Source organism: Peromyscus californicus, unplaced genomic scaffold (genome assembly GCF_007827085.1).
Source record: "Peromyscus californicus insignis strain IS unplaced genomic scaffold, ASM782708v3 Scaffold_6__1_contigs__length_162567912, whole genome shotgun sequence".
Lineage (NCBI taxonomy): Eukaryota > Metazoa > Chordata > Mammalia > Rodentia > Cricetidae > Peromyscus > Peromyscus californicus.
Genome location: NW_026294584.1, coordinates 7,891,487 through 7,906,950, shown reverse-complemented (window position 1 = coordinate 7,906,950; position 15,464 = coordinate 7,891,487). Strand labels below are relative to the sequence as shown.

The window sequence follows — 15,464 nt, the reverse complement described above, 5'->3', positions numbered from 1 at the left end:
TATATCTTTTATTTTAAGAATTATGGTGTCAGGAAAATAGAAACAAGCAAGAGCCACCAGGACTAGAGGAAGTACATAGCCACCCAAAGTGTTCAGCATAGAAACATTTCCATATAGGAAGGTTGAACTTCTCTGGTATGCTGCCTTTTACCCAGTTGCACCCACAATTGTTGCTTTAACAGCCTTTTCCTCACCATACTCTTTACAAACTGGGAGAGGGAAAGACTCGTAGATGGAGATTGGTTGACTGTGTGTAAAGGAAATGGATGGAGGTAGAGGGAGGATCTCAGGCAAGCAGAGGCCTGAGTGGCTCTTGAGGCTCATGTTGTGCTTCTGTGATTCTGCTAATGACCTACCACTTACCTCAGCATCAGCCACCCTGAGAATGGCAATACCATACAGATGGACAGCTGCTGTGCACAGTAGTAATTCTGGATGTGCTATTCTTTATTAATTGCAAAGGAAATATCTGTTAATTCCAGGTTATTAAATAATCTTTACTAACCAAAGATAGTCCATAATCTGTTTTAGAGAAAATATAGCTGAGTAACCAAGGTTCTGGTCACATGCATACTTGCTTTCTTGTTTGCTTTGATGCTTTATATATGTCCTTATACATTCTTTTACATTTTAAGTATTTTCAGTAAAATTTGAGAAAAAAAATTGTAATGTGCAGTGTATCTTACTTTGTCAGGGTTTTGTTTTGTAAGGAATGTGGAGGGTGCATCTGAGGAAATGAAAAGAGCAAGGGCCAGTTCTCTCTCTGTTTCAGTCTCTGGACACAGGGTTGGATTGTAAGAAAAAAAGAAAGAAAGGCTGTGTCCACTGTGACAATACTGTCAAACTGTCCCTCAAGGGTGTATTATTAGATCCGGACTCCTGCAGCTGACCTTTGTGTTTTGACTTTTGGCATTAGACATTCAAGTCTAATTATTCTGGAACTAACAGAATAATGACTGTGTTCAGAAGTCCTTATAAATATATGCTTACTGTATCCTGAGACCCCAATACATACTGGATATCAAGCTTGTGTCTTTCTAATGTGCTGGATATATAGTATCATTTCTTTCATTCTGAGTAAACTTTAAAAGCATTTCAAGTGCCTCGTCTGTACATGTACTTTATATCCTTTGCTCATTTGTAGATGCACACATTTTGATGAAAATACTTAGAAATCTGTCTATAATGCCTCACTGAGAATTTTGTCGAATATGTTGACTTGGAATTTTAAAACATATTGCCACAAGGATAGCAATTTGTCAGAGCTTAGCTGTTTTGCTCAGTGCATAATTACAAATTGTATGGTGTGCCCATTCTTATTATATCATAGTTGTTATGATATCTAATAAAATTAAGAGAAATAGCAGCCAAGCAAACAATAAAACTTTAATAAAAGTAATTATCTGTTTTCTGTTGCTTGTTGTGAAATAGAGTCAAGGAAATTGAAAAGACAAAATTGTTTGGACATTAATGATGTGCTTATGAATCCTAAATAAACATTATGATTCATTCTATACAATGTTACTATAAAAGTCATGAATGTTCAAAGAAAAATATGATGTCCCTCTCTATGATGATTTGTATAATATTTTAAATATTCATGGATGGTATCAGCTCAGGTTATCTATGTGAATATAAATTTTCATATAACTGGCCACTTGGTGTTCATGGAATCATGCTTTTGAATGTAAATTCTTCAATAACCCAAATGTACCGTGGATCTGACCCAGCTCATGAATATTCACACACACACACACACACACACACACACACACACACACACACACACTCACACACACAGCTGATCTTCCTGAAAGTAATCACATACATAAAGATGAAAATCTCATTAGTTTTCCATAATGAGAGCTGCATCAGGATGCTGGTCCCAGGGTGGCTTTATAATTTCTTTGTGCTTGTTATTTTCTTTAAAAGGAAAACAAACAAAAAAGAAACTAACAAACATACTATGTAACTTTCTTTTTTTACAGCTTCATGTCCCTTTTCTTATTGGGTGAATTTCTTTTATTGTAAACAGATACATTATTTCATACAGTATATTCTGATTATGTTTCCCTCTCTGTATTCCTCTCAGTTTCTCCATGACTTCACCTCCATCTGGATCCAATCCTATTCTCTCTCTCCTTAGAGAACAAATAGGCATCTAGGATAATAATAAAATATAATGAGACTTAAGAAACAAATCAGAGTAGGGCAAAACAAACAGAAGGGAAAAAGCCTAAGAAAAGGCAAACACTCTTTTCATTTTAGCTGCCTAAAGCCTGCACATTATTTAATTGTGACTGCATTTGCTGTTTCCTATGGTCGTAGAAAAGAACAGAAGAGAACACAATTACAGAAATAGAAAACATTTTGAGGTGAGCGAATTAATGGCACAGAATATTAAAACTGTTGGAGCACAGCTAACAGTGTTTAAAGGGAGCTTCATTGCTATAAATGTTCATGCTCAAAAGAGTGAAAGGCTCACATCAATTAAAATTGCTTTAATCTTGAGATCACATGTAATTAAAGCACTGTCTTCCAGTTGAGGCTTAAGTAGTGATTCTCATATGTGTATTGACCCCAGCCTCATTCTGCTGATCTGCTGGAAATGTGGTTCATGTTTTACATATAAGGACAGGAAATACATGAATTGTCTATACCTCTTTTTCTCTCCAATGGTTTCTCTCCAAGAATCAGGTCTATAGTTGTGCGAGTGAAAACTATATTCCTTCCAGTCATTTTTTTTTCAGATAGGTCTTATATATTCCAGGCTGGCCTCCAAGGATGACTTTAAACCATAATCTTAAATCCACTACCCAAATGCTGGGACTATAGGTGTTCTCTAACACACAAAGTTCCTACCATGCTGAGAATCAAGACTAGGACCTTCAACATGCTAGCTGGCACTGTATACAGCTATAACCCCAGACTCCCAGAGAAACTATAACCATGCTGTAGTTATGTTATGATGTTATGATCATGGAAGCACATTATTTAAATACTATCTGAAAGTCTCTTTCTGGATATTCTTCCAAACTAGAGAATGACATGTTTTTGAGAACCTATCCAGATCTGTAAGTAATTATAATTCAGTGTCTAAGTTAATCACATGGACCTTATTACCAACATGCTCTAGTTATTAACTGAATGAAGAGGAAAAATAAAAATTATTGCTTTGAATGGTATTGATGAAGCATTGACTGACTAGTAGTCTCCAGCTTCTAACATTGATATGAACAAATTTCCCAGTGACTTTTTCCTCTACCAAACTATACACATGTTTTTGGTGTTGTGTAAGCACAGCTGATAAAGGTGCTCAATGATAACCATGTATTTGTTGTGTTTTAACTCTGGTCCCCGGGTAACTCACATGAACGTACAACAGAGAGTCAGCAGAACTTGAAGGTTGTGCTGTTTAAACTCTCTTGTAAACCCCCTCTGAGAAAGCCAAGAGATATAAACCAACTTCCTTTTCTTCATGTGTCTAGGGAGATATTGGTACTTTGTACTTGGGAGTAATTTTATACCAAAGAAGTGTTTAAGAAAGTCTGAGGTCACTTTCTTGTCACAGTTGGGGGTGAGAGGTGCATGGCAGTATTACCTAATAGCGCAGGTGGAAGATACTGCTGAACTTTCTGCAATATGTGGGGTTTGGGACAGTTACCCATTCTAAATGTCAACCAGAGTACCATCATACATTATTGAAAACTTAGTTCTATGCTTAAAACCTTTGCATTTCCAGTAGATTACAGTATTTTATAACAGACAATGAGAACATGTAACATAAGTTTAGAAAAAATAGTAATATGCGTTTGAATAAAATGATTGTTTTTCTTGTTTTGGTTAGCAACCATAGTGTTAAACGAGCTCAACTGGACAAGTGCCTTAGACGAAGTCTTCAAAAGAAACCGAGATGAAGACCCCACGTTGCTGTGGCAGGTGTTCGGCAGTGCCACTGGCCTGGCCCGGTATTATCCAGGTAAGTGTCCGGAGAGTCAGCAAATATGGAGAGGAGCTGCAGATACCAGCATCAGGGATGTCTGTGAAATGTTATTTTTTACTGGTGGTGTGGCCACTGGTAGCTTCCCCAATGGGTGGCACACGCACCCATGTACACATGGGCCATATTAATTTGACCTAAGGGGTTAAAAATAACTAATAAATAAATAATAAAGAAGAGGAAATAAAGTTGGGAACAGGATTGATAGAGGTTATGGGCGGAGACATGGTTAGGATATAGTCAAATACCCAGTATGCGTGTTTGAAAATGCCAAAAATCCATAAAATTATTATCAAGAAAAAGAATGTAACATTGCACTAACTTAATCATAATTACTTTGAAGTAAAGTACCCAAGAAGTAATCAGGAACAGTACTGGAAACCTGGTCAGACTACAATGCAACACTGAGCAGAGATACTTAGGCATGAATATTAGAAGAAAGTTACCGAGGAAGCCTGAAAAAAAATCCATGCTTCAGGTCCAGCTGCACAACACAGTACAGTAATATGTAGACCTTTAGAACTACATTGAATGGTTTCTCTCCAAGAATTGGGTCTGCAGTTGCAGTGTATGTATTAAAAGTGCCAGTGCTTTTCTTTAGCCAAGGAATGTGCATTTGTTCAAATGAAAGAGTCAGGAAATAAGGTAGAAACACACATCTTTTTTCTGTTTCATGTTGCAACCAATTCTTACGTCATCTCAGTGATCACACACATTCAGCATGCATGGGTATGATTTTTAAATTGAAATAAACGTTTTTGTAATGTTCTTTATTCCTGTAAGGAACTGTAAGGAGAGTTAAATACTATCTTATAACACAAAAGCAAAAATTAATCAGTGGTTCCCTCTGAGCCCCTACAGACAGGCAGACTTAAGTGAAATGTCAATTCTCATGTGAAGGTTTGCCACAGTTAGCTTTACCGGGCTCTTACAAATACAGCTTGCATTCTTCCTCTCAAAGGCCTGACTGGGTAAAATAGCTTTCAGTGGGCACAGCAGGACTTCAGGGGTTTGTTGTTGTTGTTTTGTTTTACTATTTTACGTTTGCTAAATGTGCTGATAACTGAATCTGTTATAGTGAAACATCAGAGAAAAATAAATAAAAAAAGATTTCATTTTTACTTTGCACTGTGTAGTAATAGAAACAAATTTAAGTATTCAGGTATGAGGAACAGGCGAGGTATTCATAACCTCTAGGTGATTGTAAATGGCAGATGGGGGGACAGTGCTAATTACTTTTTTCAGAGCTCTAGTACACTAGCAAAGGCCAGGTTTAAATTAGAAAGGAATCACAATAATATCATATGTTGCAATAATAGTGAGATTTCCTCCTTGTAGACACTTTATGAAGTATGATACACTTCTAAAACTCTTGTTATGTATTAGATCTTAAATGTTATTTATAAGGAGATTGAAATAGAAAAAAGCAACAGCACTTATGTACATACTAAACCTGATGTGGTCAGCTTTAACTTATCCAGATCTTATAAAATATTATCCAGTACAATTTCAAAAATCTGGAAACCAAATACCTAACATGCCCTCCAGTAATCGACAAATAAATTTATCATGAACTAATATCATGTAGATTTTGAACCAACAAAAACATTTTCATAAATAAATGCTTGAGGGAAAGGAAAAAAAGTAGTCAGTGATTGAAAATTTGTATATTGTTGAGAAAGCAAAGGACCAAGACCAGAGAGAAAGAAATGGCTGAGAGAGATGAAGTGGGGCCATCGACAAACATGGATTAGAAAAGAAAGTGTGTACATGAAGGAGAGAAGACAGGAAAAATAAGATGGTGAAAAAGGTTACGGTACAAATGAATGTTTTTCATAGGTACTTGTTATTAAATTTAGCATTGAATTCTTAAATGTAATTTTTGCATTCTATGATTCTTTTATTCTGAATGCTAATTGAAGAGTTGATTACTTTTTATTTTTAATATTAATTAGAAATTTTCAAGTGTCTTGACATTTGTTAACAATACCTTGGAAAAGGTCTTTACATCTTTAATTTAGCCAAATCCTGGAGATCCTCTCAGAATGCTAGCTGTGGAAGCCAGCCCAAGCCCAACCACAAGACTTCATTTTTAAATAGGGTTTGGCAGGCAAACTGACTCAGCAGAAGGCTGCCCTGCTGAACTCAGTTACCTGTTGGAACAATTGTTAAAATGGTCCACATGGAGGACCTTTCACGTAGTTTCTTTTCCAGTGATTTCAGTGCTGAGTTGGTTATCAGAGGAATGATGTAATAGCACCAGATTTCTTAAACAAGGAGTAAGATAGGGTCATTGATACGAATTAACTTGTTATAAATATCTCAATAGATTATATTCTCTAATAATTCTGTCTTACTAATACAGACAAATTCATCTCTGCCTTTAAAGTTGTTTACTGATGAGTAGAAACAGAAAGTCACATATGGTGATACTTCTTTGTGGTATGTGTATGTGTAGTATATGCCCACGTGTGCAGATACATTCTCTTGTGCGTGTTTGCTTAGAGGCCAGAAGTCAACACTGAATGTCTTCCTCGGTCACTTCTCACCTTATTTTTTGAGGGAGGTCCTGTCACTGAACTTGCAGCTTACCCTTTATGCTAGATTGGCTAGCCAGTAAGCCTGTGTCTCTCCTCAGACACCTCTCCATTCTCATGCCTGCAGACATGGGTCTGGCTTTGACATGGGTCCTGGGGTCCAAAAGGAAGTTCTCACGCCTGTACAGCAAGTACTTTACCCACTGAACCATCTTTCCAGACTTAAAACCTCTTAACTAGGTTTCCTACATGAAATTAATCCTCCTACAGGAACACCAGGGTCTTGGGTAAGTCTTTTGAGCTTTGTGAGACCCGATCCACACATACAAAGTAAAGAAATGCTAATTTTTGCTAAGTTATCCCCTAGAGGTTATGGTGGGTCACTGAGAAACACCACAATTGAAAGTACTTCAAAGTACAAAAGACTATGGACCAGAGAGATCACTGGGTAAGAGCATTGGCTGTTCTTACAGATGACCTAGTTTTGATTTCCAGCACCCACATCAGATGCTTTTTCTGGCCTCTTAGGTACCAGGTATGCAGATAATGTACCATACACATAAAAATGTAAACACAAAAGAACAGGCATTTCTACAGCAGTGTGGTTCCACTATGCATAGTCAGCAATCACTTGATCTAAGATGTTAAAGAGAATAGCTGAGCTCACAGTTGGTTGATAAAGAAGCAAAATAAAAAGAGGAAGGAAACCTAAACATGGCTGAGTCATAGTGCCAGACAGTCACACCACATTGTGATCTTGGCCTGGGACTGTTTCTTCATTTCTCTATAGCGTTGCCAGGAAAAAGTAACTTCTAGTGAAGCTGTTTGACCCTTCAGGCTCCCAGTGTCTCTGTTTGTAGCATCAGATAGCCCACGCAGCCACTACCATGCAGGATCGTTGAATAGCAAACAAAATCTGTTATGTATTTATCCAAATGTAGACTTTCCCTGTAACTCTGTAAGCTAAGCTACCTATATTTTATTTTCTCATGGAAATTCTTGCTTGTCATGGAGTTAAAAAGTAAATCGTTTGTCAGAAATTTTATTTTCTGAGTCGCAAAAATTGTTAAAATGCTTGCTTTCATTGTTCAAATGCTATTTAATACAGGCCCACCCAAAATGGTGTATAGTAAACAACCGTGTTCTAGAGCCCGGTGGCAGGTAAACACACCTTACCTCAGACACTGGATGAAGTAGTAGCTTTCATGAACTGTTGTTGACCTCAGTGCTCAAACCAAGAGAATGATGGCGGTTAAATGTAGAGCACGAGATGCATTAATATCTTAGCATCTTGCCCAGATATTAGAGAAATAGGATGGTTAGCCACCCACACGATTCTCACTTGACCCTTGGCAGAGAGGACTCTGAAGACATAGTTTGTTTGAACTTTAATATCTACTCTTAATTGAAACATCAGCAGGCTTTCTCATCTACCAGACATGGATAAAAAGAAACTGTGAAACCCAATCCTTTCTATCCTTTCTCCATCTCCTCTCCTTTGTCATACTTTTCCTTCACCCCTTCCTTTCCCTCTTCTGCTGTTTTTAAGATAGGAAGATTTTTAAGCTATAATAGAAGGAAAATTATCCTGGGATGGGTTTTTAGTTGCTATGACAATCATCTTACCCTTTAACTATGTCGTACTGTAATCTTGCCTATTTCCTCTTGACCAACTGGAAATGTTTGAACAGGATGATCTCCAAAGTCCTCCCAACACTAAAGCATTGTGTTGAGCTGTTAGCTTTTGCTTTCTCCACAGCCTTGTTTTCCAAGATACTCAGACCCAGTTCCCTGGTTAACCAGCAACCTATGGCATCAGGGAAGCTGGCACTCAGAGTGACCTCAGAGAGGCACAGGATGCAGTACTGGTTGCCAGGCTTGGGAATGATGGTGCGATTGATTGGTCAGCAGTTTCAAGACTACAACTACAGAAGGGGAGTAAGTTCTCCTCTTTTGTAGCATAGTTGAGAACTTGTAACAGACAGTTATTGCAATGTAGATTTTAGTAAACAATAGAGAGAATCCTTAGCATTACCAAAAAGAAATAATAAAACTTTAGGTGTTGGGTATGGTAATATGTTATTTAATCCTTATATAGTGTGTACATGTACCAAAATATTGTTCTTAATATACCCATAAATAGGTACGATTATGATGCTCAATTTAAAAGTAAAATAAAAATTCTAAAACAAAACCAAACAAAAATGGTTGGCGCGCATGCCAGTGACATCCTCTTTGAATACATGCTTCCTAGAAAATTTGTAAATATTTTCCTTTGCACTTCTTGAGCTATGTAAATTAAGTTTCAGCTGTTGAAACTGATCTCATAGCTACATATCTGAATTCTTAAACATTTTAAAAATAATCGTTGGTACAGACTATTTGTTTCACCTGTTGATGTCTCCTGAAATTGTAGCAGTTGCAGCAGTAACTTGAGATTGTAATTAAGAATCAGTGTCTCATTGAAATGCCGAGGTAGAAAGACCTTGTCCTTTTCAGATCATTACATTCTGTTACAAAGGGAAACAAAAAACATGAAAAAGTGAAAGTCTTCCATATGACATTTACCATCTGTCTTACTAAGCACTTTATGTACCCTTCCCCTTTGTTCATTTCAAAATTACAAAATTACAAAAAAAAAAAAAAAAAAAAAAAAAAAAAAGAAAAGAAAAGACCCGATGCATGCTGCCTAAATCTGAAACTCCTAGAATACATTTCCTGGTTGTGAGTGCTAAAATTTTGCTGGAATAAGCTATAATAGAACCTGTGTATATGTGGCCTGATACTCTTTTTTTTCCCCATATGGATAGTCAATTTTGCATACATTATATATGTCATTTTGAAAAATAACTTGAGAGTCTTTTCAACCTCAAGTATCATATGGCAATATTTTAAGAATCTTCTCTTTGGTTTGGCTCCTGAAGGATCATTTGATGGTTTTCTAGAAACGGTGTAATACTGGAGCCTCAGCTTGTCCGTAATTTCTGAAAGTGGTGCTACCAATCGTCCATTATTTGCAACAATGCCTGATTTCTTTTCTTTTTGCTTAGAGCTTTGTGAATAAACACATGGTTTATCTATGAATATATTTAACATCTAGTCATCACTATAATAACAAATTTTAAATAAGATCTACTTTTTTACAATAATTATTAAATCCAGTCTGTGTCCATTGTGACTATTTGAATTGACAATTATAAAAAAACTCAAAATTTTTATTTTAACATTACAGAAGTTTGTTCCTGCCTCAAATCAAATATTAACACATGGTGAGAGCTGGTCAGTGGTGAGCACAGAAGGCATTTCACTGCCCACTTCTGTGTCATGAATGTGGCACCCCCTATTACCCAGCCAGTGCTAATCTGTGCTCATTTGAATAGACAAAGCACTGTAACTTCCCTTCTCAGATAATCTCAGGAACAACACAAAGCATTTCTTCTTGTATGACTGATCACAATCCCCTTTTCCATGCCCATGTTCTTAGCTAAAAAGGCCAGAGCTGTCCTAAGGACACAGGAATGCTGCAGGTAGGTGCAAGCCTGTCCTGGCTGCCCACTGTGGGCATTCCAACAACTTGTTTCTACCTTTCTGAAAACTAATCTAATTAAAACGTCAGGAGCCACACATCTCCACACGTAGATCACCGTGCAGATCATTAAGTGATTAAGCAGCAAATAAATGAAGCCAGCGGCAGTAATAGATTTCCTATGAAAGCTGAGAAAAGAAGTAATTAGGACTAACATCATCAGAGAGGCTTATGAACTATAGATTAAAACACAAGTAAATGCAAAAAAGAAAAATGGGCAAAGGCTTTCTGCAAAGAAAAAAAGGGTTTCACATAAGAAAACAAGTAGATGAGCAAGTGCTAGTGTGCATTAGGAGCCAAAAGTCTGATTGCTACAGGAAAGGAGTTGTATTCAGTCAACGGCTGCTAGTTGCCGAATATGAGACCTGGAATGTCAGAATGATTGTGTGTGGATGGAACAGTACAGCTATTCTGGGTGTTTGACTGCTGTGTGTGTCTTCCTAAAAGGAGAGAGTCTTCAGGGACCATCCTCAGAATGCATTGTTAGGAAATGTCAAATGTGGAAATATAAAAAGACCTAACAAAGGAAGGACCGATAGCAACTGTAAAGACTAAATTGAATACAAAAAATGGGGACATCAGAGAACTAACAAAAATATTAATGATGGACATAAGTGTGTAAGATGGTCATACATTTATAATTTGAGTAGAACTTGGAATGTTGTGGTTGTTTAGTGAAAATAGTATCAGTGGTATTTTCATCTGGGGAGCAAAATGATGAATTCAGTTCCCAACAGCAAAGTTTGAAGTGTGAATGCCGAGAAGATGGAAATAGCTCGACATACAGCTGAGCACAGGGTTTACATTTTTAATTCCGTGCATTGCTTGCCATGTGCTACTGTCATGTGCTGTATGGCATGGATTATGCATTGTATACATGTGTGAAAGGTGGCAGGACTGTCTGGAAGACTGCAACAGTCCTGTGCTTCCCTGTTATCATATCCACTGCCTCCTATACCCCGCCTCTTCCCTGAGCATCCTCACAGTCACTCCCTGTGGCTCACTGGGCTGCTCAGGAGAGCTGTTCAGCTAGGTTCTGGTCACAGTTGAACTGGTAAGTGTTTGTCTCCTTGTGCATGGGGTAGAGCAGCTAAAGAGATGCTAATTTAAAAAGTGAGAGTTGTTTGTAATTCAGCCAGGGGAAAGAACCCTATCTGTAAAATATACCAAAGAGTATTGCTAAGCCCTTCAGCTGTTTTAGTTTCTAAAATATCTCTCATCCTGTTCTCTTTTCCTTTATGTACTGTTAAGTCTTTACACCTTATGCCATTCATTTTTAGATGCATGTAACCATCTCTGATGTGCTGCTCATTTTATGTTCAGTGCAGTTGATTAAAGAATTGACAAACATCTGGTCTAAGACATGGAGATCCTATGCACTTCTGAGGTCACAAGTGAAAAGTATCAGAGAACTGTAACCTATCATCACCACTGTCCATGGAGTTTTATTGACTCAGGGAACAGGAAACTTTTACTTGTAGAATTGTAATGTGCTTGCACTTAAAGCTTTATCAGATCTTACTAAAATGGGGCATTTCATTGTCAGAGTTGGAATTTTCCCTTAGATGGAACATAGCTAACATTGTTTTCCAATAACTCTTCCCATCTCATATTTCATAAAACTTCCTGTGCCCTTGTCATTTCTGAGCTGTTTAAATAAAACATCTTTTTTGTTGAATATTCCACTTAAACATGCAACTTCCCCTGAACCACTACTTCTGCTGAGAGCAAAGTTTCTGTATTCTATATGAAGATGTTTCATGTGGGTACAATCTATAATAGGACTTTAAAAAATTGTGGTGATCGATCCTTAGCCACAGAGCTGTGTCTCTGTACTTGAGTTTATATCAACTAGTTTTTAGTAAGTGAGCAAAAAGAGGAAATTTTGTTCAGAAACAAAATTTAAATTTAAAAACAGTGGACAGACGAGATGACTCAGCAGTAAGTGGACTTGGTGTGCAAGCCAGCCATGTCCATTTGAAACCTAGAACATACATAAAAATGGAAGAGCCTATGCCACAAAGCTGCCCCCTGACCTCCATGTGTAGAGTCTGTGCCCACACATACACACATACACATGATAATAATAACAATGTTTTATTATTTATTATTATATAATCATTATCATAATTATTATGTTACATATTATAACAATAGTTTAAATAATTATTATTATAAATTAAAAATTTAAAAATTATAAGTTACTATTATAAAGGCTAGGCAAAAGGAATTAAAACTGATAATATAAAAACCTTATTTTTCAAGGAAGAATCTTAAATGGAAATCAGACCTCAGCCCACAGTTAAAAGAGAAAACTTATAAGCATTTTAAAGAGAGAAAGAGACAAAGCTAAGAGATGTAATAAAGTGACTACAAAGTGACTTGTGAAAAGCAGATGCTAAGGTCCCTGTGACAGGCTGTTGTAGAATACTGTTTTGTTTAGTCATGAGTTCTTTAGAAGGACAGAGATTTAGATAAGTTCCCTTTGTGGCTTTGAAAGAGTCGGAGCCTGGGGGAACAGAATTCCCTCCAGCTATGGCTACTGGGAGGAGTTGCAGTGTCTGTGACTTAAGAGGAAGCAATAATTAAATAAAAGGACAGCAGCTAACATTGGTCCTCTAGGGCCTTGCTGTGCCCTGCAGACCATCCAAGACAACCACAGCCTGCATCCCCAGTTTTCACCCTCAGCTTTTATTGTGTAACTGTAGATAGCAATTTCCTTCTGGAATGTAGCCTTTACTCTATTGTCTGTATCTCCCCTTCCTTTTCATAGCTCTGTGTGTTTGTTTATAAAGCCTACCTGGTCATGTGCCTCTATTGCCACTGAAAATGAAATGCAAATACTACCTTCCATGTACAAGCTTTTCCAAGATCAGTCTTTCTTCTCTCATCCCCTTGGAGAACTTCAATTCATCTGTACTGAAACAGCTATTCAATGGTATATTCTTGCAGTAATTATTTGGAATACACTTTTTGTCTAAACACTAAAATATATGTAACCATGCTTGGAGATAGTTCTTGATGTGTTTCTATGCTCCATAGCACCCAACACAGTGTCTTGGGTAGTCATGTCATGGAGAATAGTAGGTATTTACTAGGTTAAATTTTGTGATTTCAGTCCCTAGAATTGAATGAAAATTCATAGTAGAATTTCAGAAAGGGTATAGTATATTTAGTAGATCAAGCATCTTTTCATGACTTTCTTCCCATATTAAAAACATATGCACCTTCTTCTCATAGACAATGTAACATCCTAATAGGTTTATACATGCAGCTGACAATCAGGGCTGTCTGGATCATGTGCAACTCTCTCCATCATGGAATAAGACATTTCCTTATTTGACTGTTCAGCATGTAGCAGAATTCTAGTTATGTTCTCTGCCTTAATCCTTTGAGTCCAATGTAATACACAGTGGCTGCCTCTGTAAATAACTACAATAAGTCTCCAGTGTGGAAAAGCAGAATGAGAAATACAGACCAACCACTGATCCACATTTTTCGTTCATTCCATCAGTAAGGAAATCCAGGTACCTCCTAACTTGAATAAAGCAAGTATTGCTAGTTAGCCTGTCCGGGTAGCGGTACTCTGGGAGACTCCACATTTGTCTAAATCAGTGGCGTACCTGAAGGAGAGTAATTGAGACCCAGCCGCTTTCATAGCTTGTTCCTTTCTGGTGCAAGTCTTGAACTCAAAGTTGCATTGGTGTATGAACAGTGTTTCTTCAGATTATACCTGCAGATTTTTTAGTACTATGAGCAACATTGGCAATGCCTAGCAGCTGGATTCCAGTTCTTTTATTCCAATGAATTTCTTTTATAATTTAAATTTGTTTGAGATAAGAGTTTTACTGTAGAGCCCTGGCTGACCTGTGAAGTCCAGAGTCACCAAGTGCTGAGATTAAAGGCATGTGCCATAATGCCCAGGTCAATGGATTTCTTATGGAAACAATCTCAGTTCTAAAATTTTATCTGGAAGTAATTCTTATCTCTAACACCTTTGCGTATTTCTTAAGTTCCGGATGTAGCCTATTTCAGTCCCCTTTTTCTCAGGGGCAGCTTGCCTATTGAAGACACTGCTGACTACAGAAAATTGGATGTTATAATAAAGACTGTGTAGGCAACCATACTTGAACTCAGTGGTACACACACACACACACACACACACACACACACACACACAGAGAGAGAGAGAAAGAGAGCAAGAGATGAGCTTCAGCAGGAGGAGGAATGGGAGGCAAGAGGAAGAGGAGAATGGCAGTTAAAAGGTCCAAAACTTATTATAGACATGTATCAAACTGTCAAAGAATAAATCATAGGAAAAAAGTAGACGTTACTGATCTTTCCCTCTTCTGCCTACACCTGTGGCAGAGGTTGCTAGCTGTTCACAAAATTCTGTCATCTGTTTCAATGTAAGTATCCTTTGGCAAGTAAAGACTTGACTCAGGCCTTCAGTTTTTAAAGCTCCTCTGTGTCTGTGATACCCAGAGCCAGTTCGTGTTAGGTCTCCCAAATAAAAACAATGAAGTCTGTCACTTCACGCCTCAGACTGTAATGACTTGGTTGTACCTTCCCCACAGTCCTTCCCTGCCTTTTGTGGCTGAATGTTCATTGCTTTGAAAGGCTGACAGGGACGAGAACTCTGATTGTCCCAATCTCTGCATAATTGCTTAGAGCAGTATTTACTTATTTATTTGATTCATTTCTTTTTGTTACTGTTGTTGTTTGTTTGTTTGTTTTGAGACAGGTCTCACTGTGGAGCCCTGGCTCGCCTGGAACTCACTATGCAAACTAAGCTAACCTCAAACTCAGAGCAGTCCACCTGCCTCTGCTTCCAAAGTGCTGGGATCCAACACCACCACACTCAGCCTGGAAGTAGAATTTATGATGCGCATGACTAGTAATACCTTAGAATCTTGCGAACAAATAACATTATTGTGAGAAGACATGGAGTGTCTGATATTATACTTTAAGGCATTTTCTGTCATGACACTAATATAGATTAATCTTTCTATCTTCTGAGTGTTTTCAAGATAAATCAGAATTTGAAGAGGTCAACCATTTTCCTTCTGTATTCTCTGGCACTTCAATTGGAGTACAGTGTCTGAACTCATTTAAGAGAACTGCTCTTTCCTCCACCCCTTCTGGAGATGAGGCGCAAGCTAGGTGCTATGAAGAATCCAGTTTGGAATGACGGCAACTCTAAATTCTGTTGAGTGTGTCCAAAAGTTGAGTCACAGTTGATTGTGCTGTAATTAAGCATGTGCCTATATTCTATAGGGCATAACTGAGACAAGCCTAACATTACTGTGTATTAGTGACACCAAGGAATGATCTGCAGTGA

The 15,464-nt window shown here is 37.6% G+C and overlaps 1 protein-coding gene across 1 annotated transcript in view; it reads left to right on the top strand.

The window, feature by feature from the left end:
* The window catches only part of Cacna2d1 (calcium voltage-gated channel auxiliary subunit alpha2delta 1), a 433,805-nt gene that overhangs the window by 308,229 nt on the left and 110,112 nt on the right, over window positions 1-15,464 (top strand). Inside the window, exon 7 of the mRNA XM_052721408.1 lies at window positions 3,848-3,979. Coding sequence (XP_052577368.1) covers window positions 3,848-3,979 — 132 coding nt within the window. The remainder of the gene's footprint in view (window positions 1-3,847; window positions 3,980-15,464) is intronic.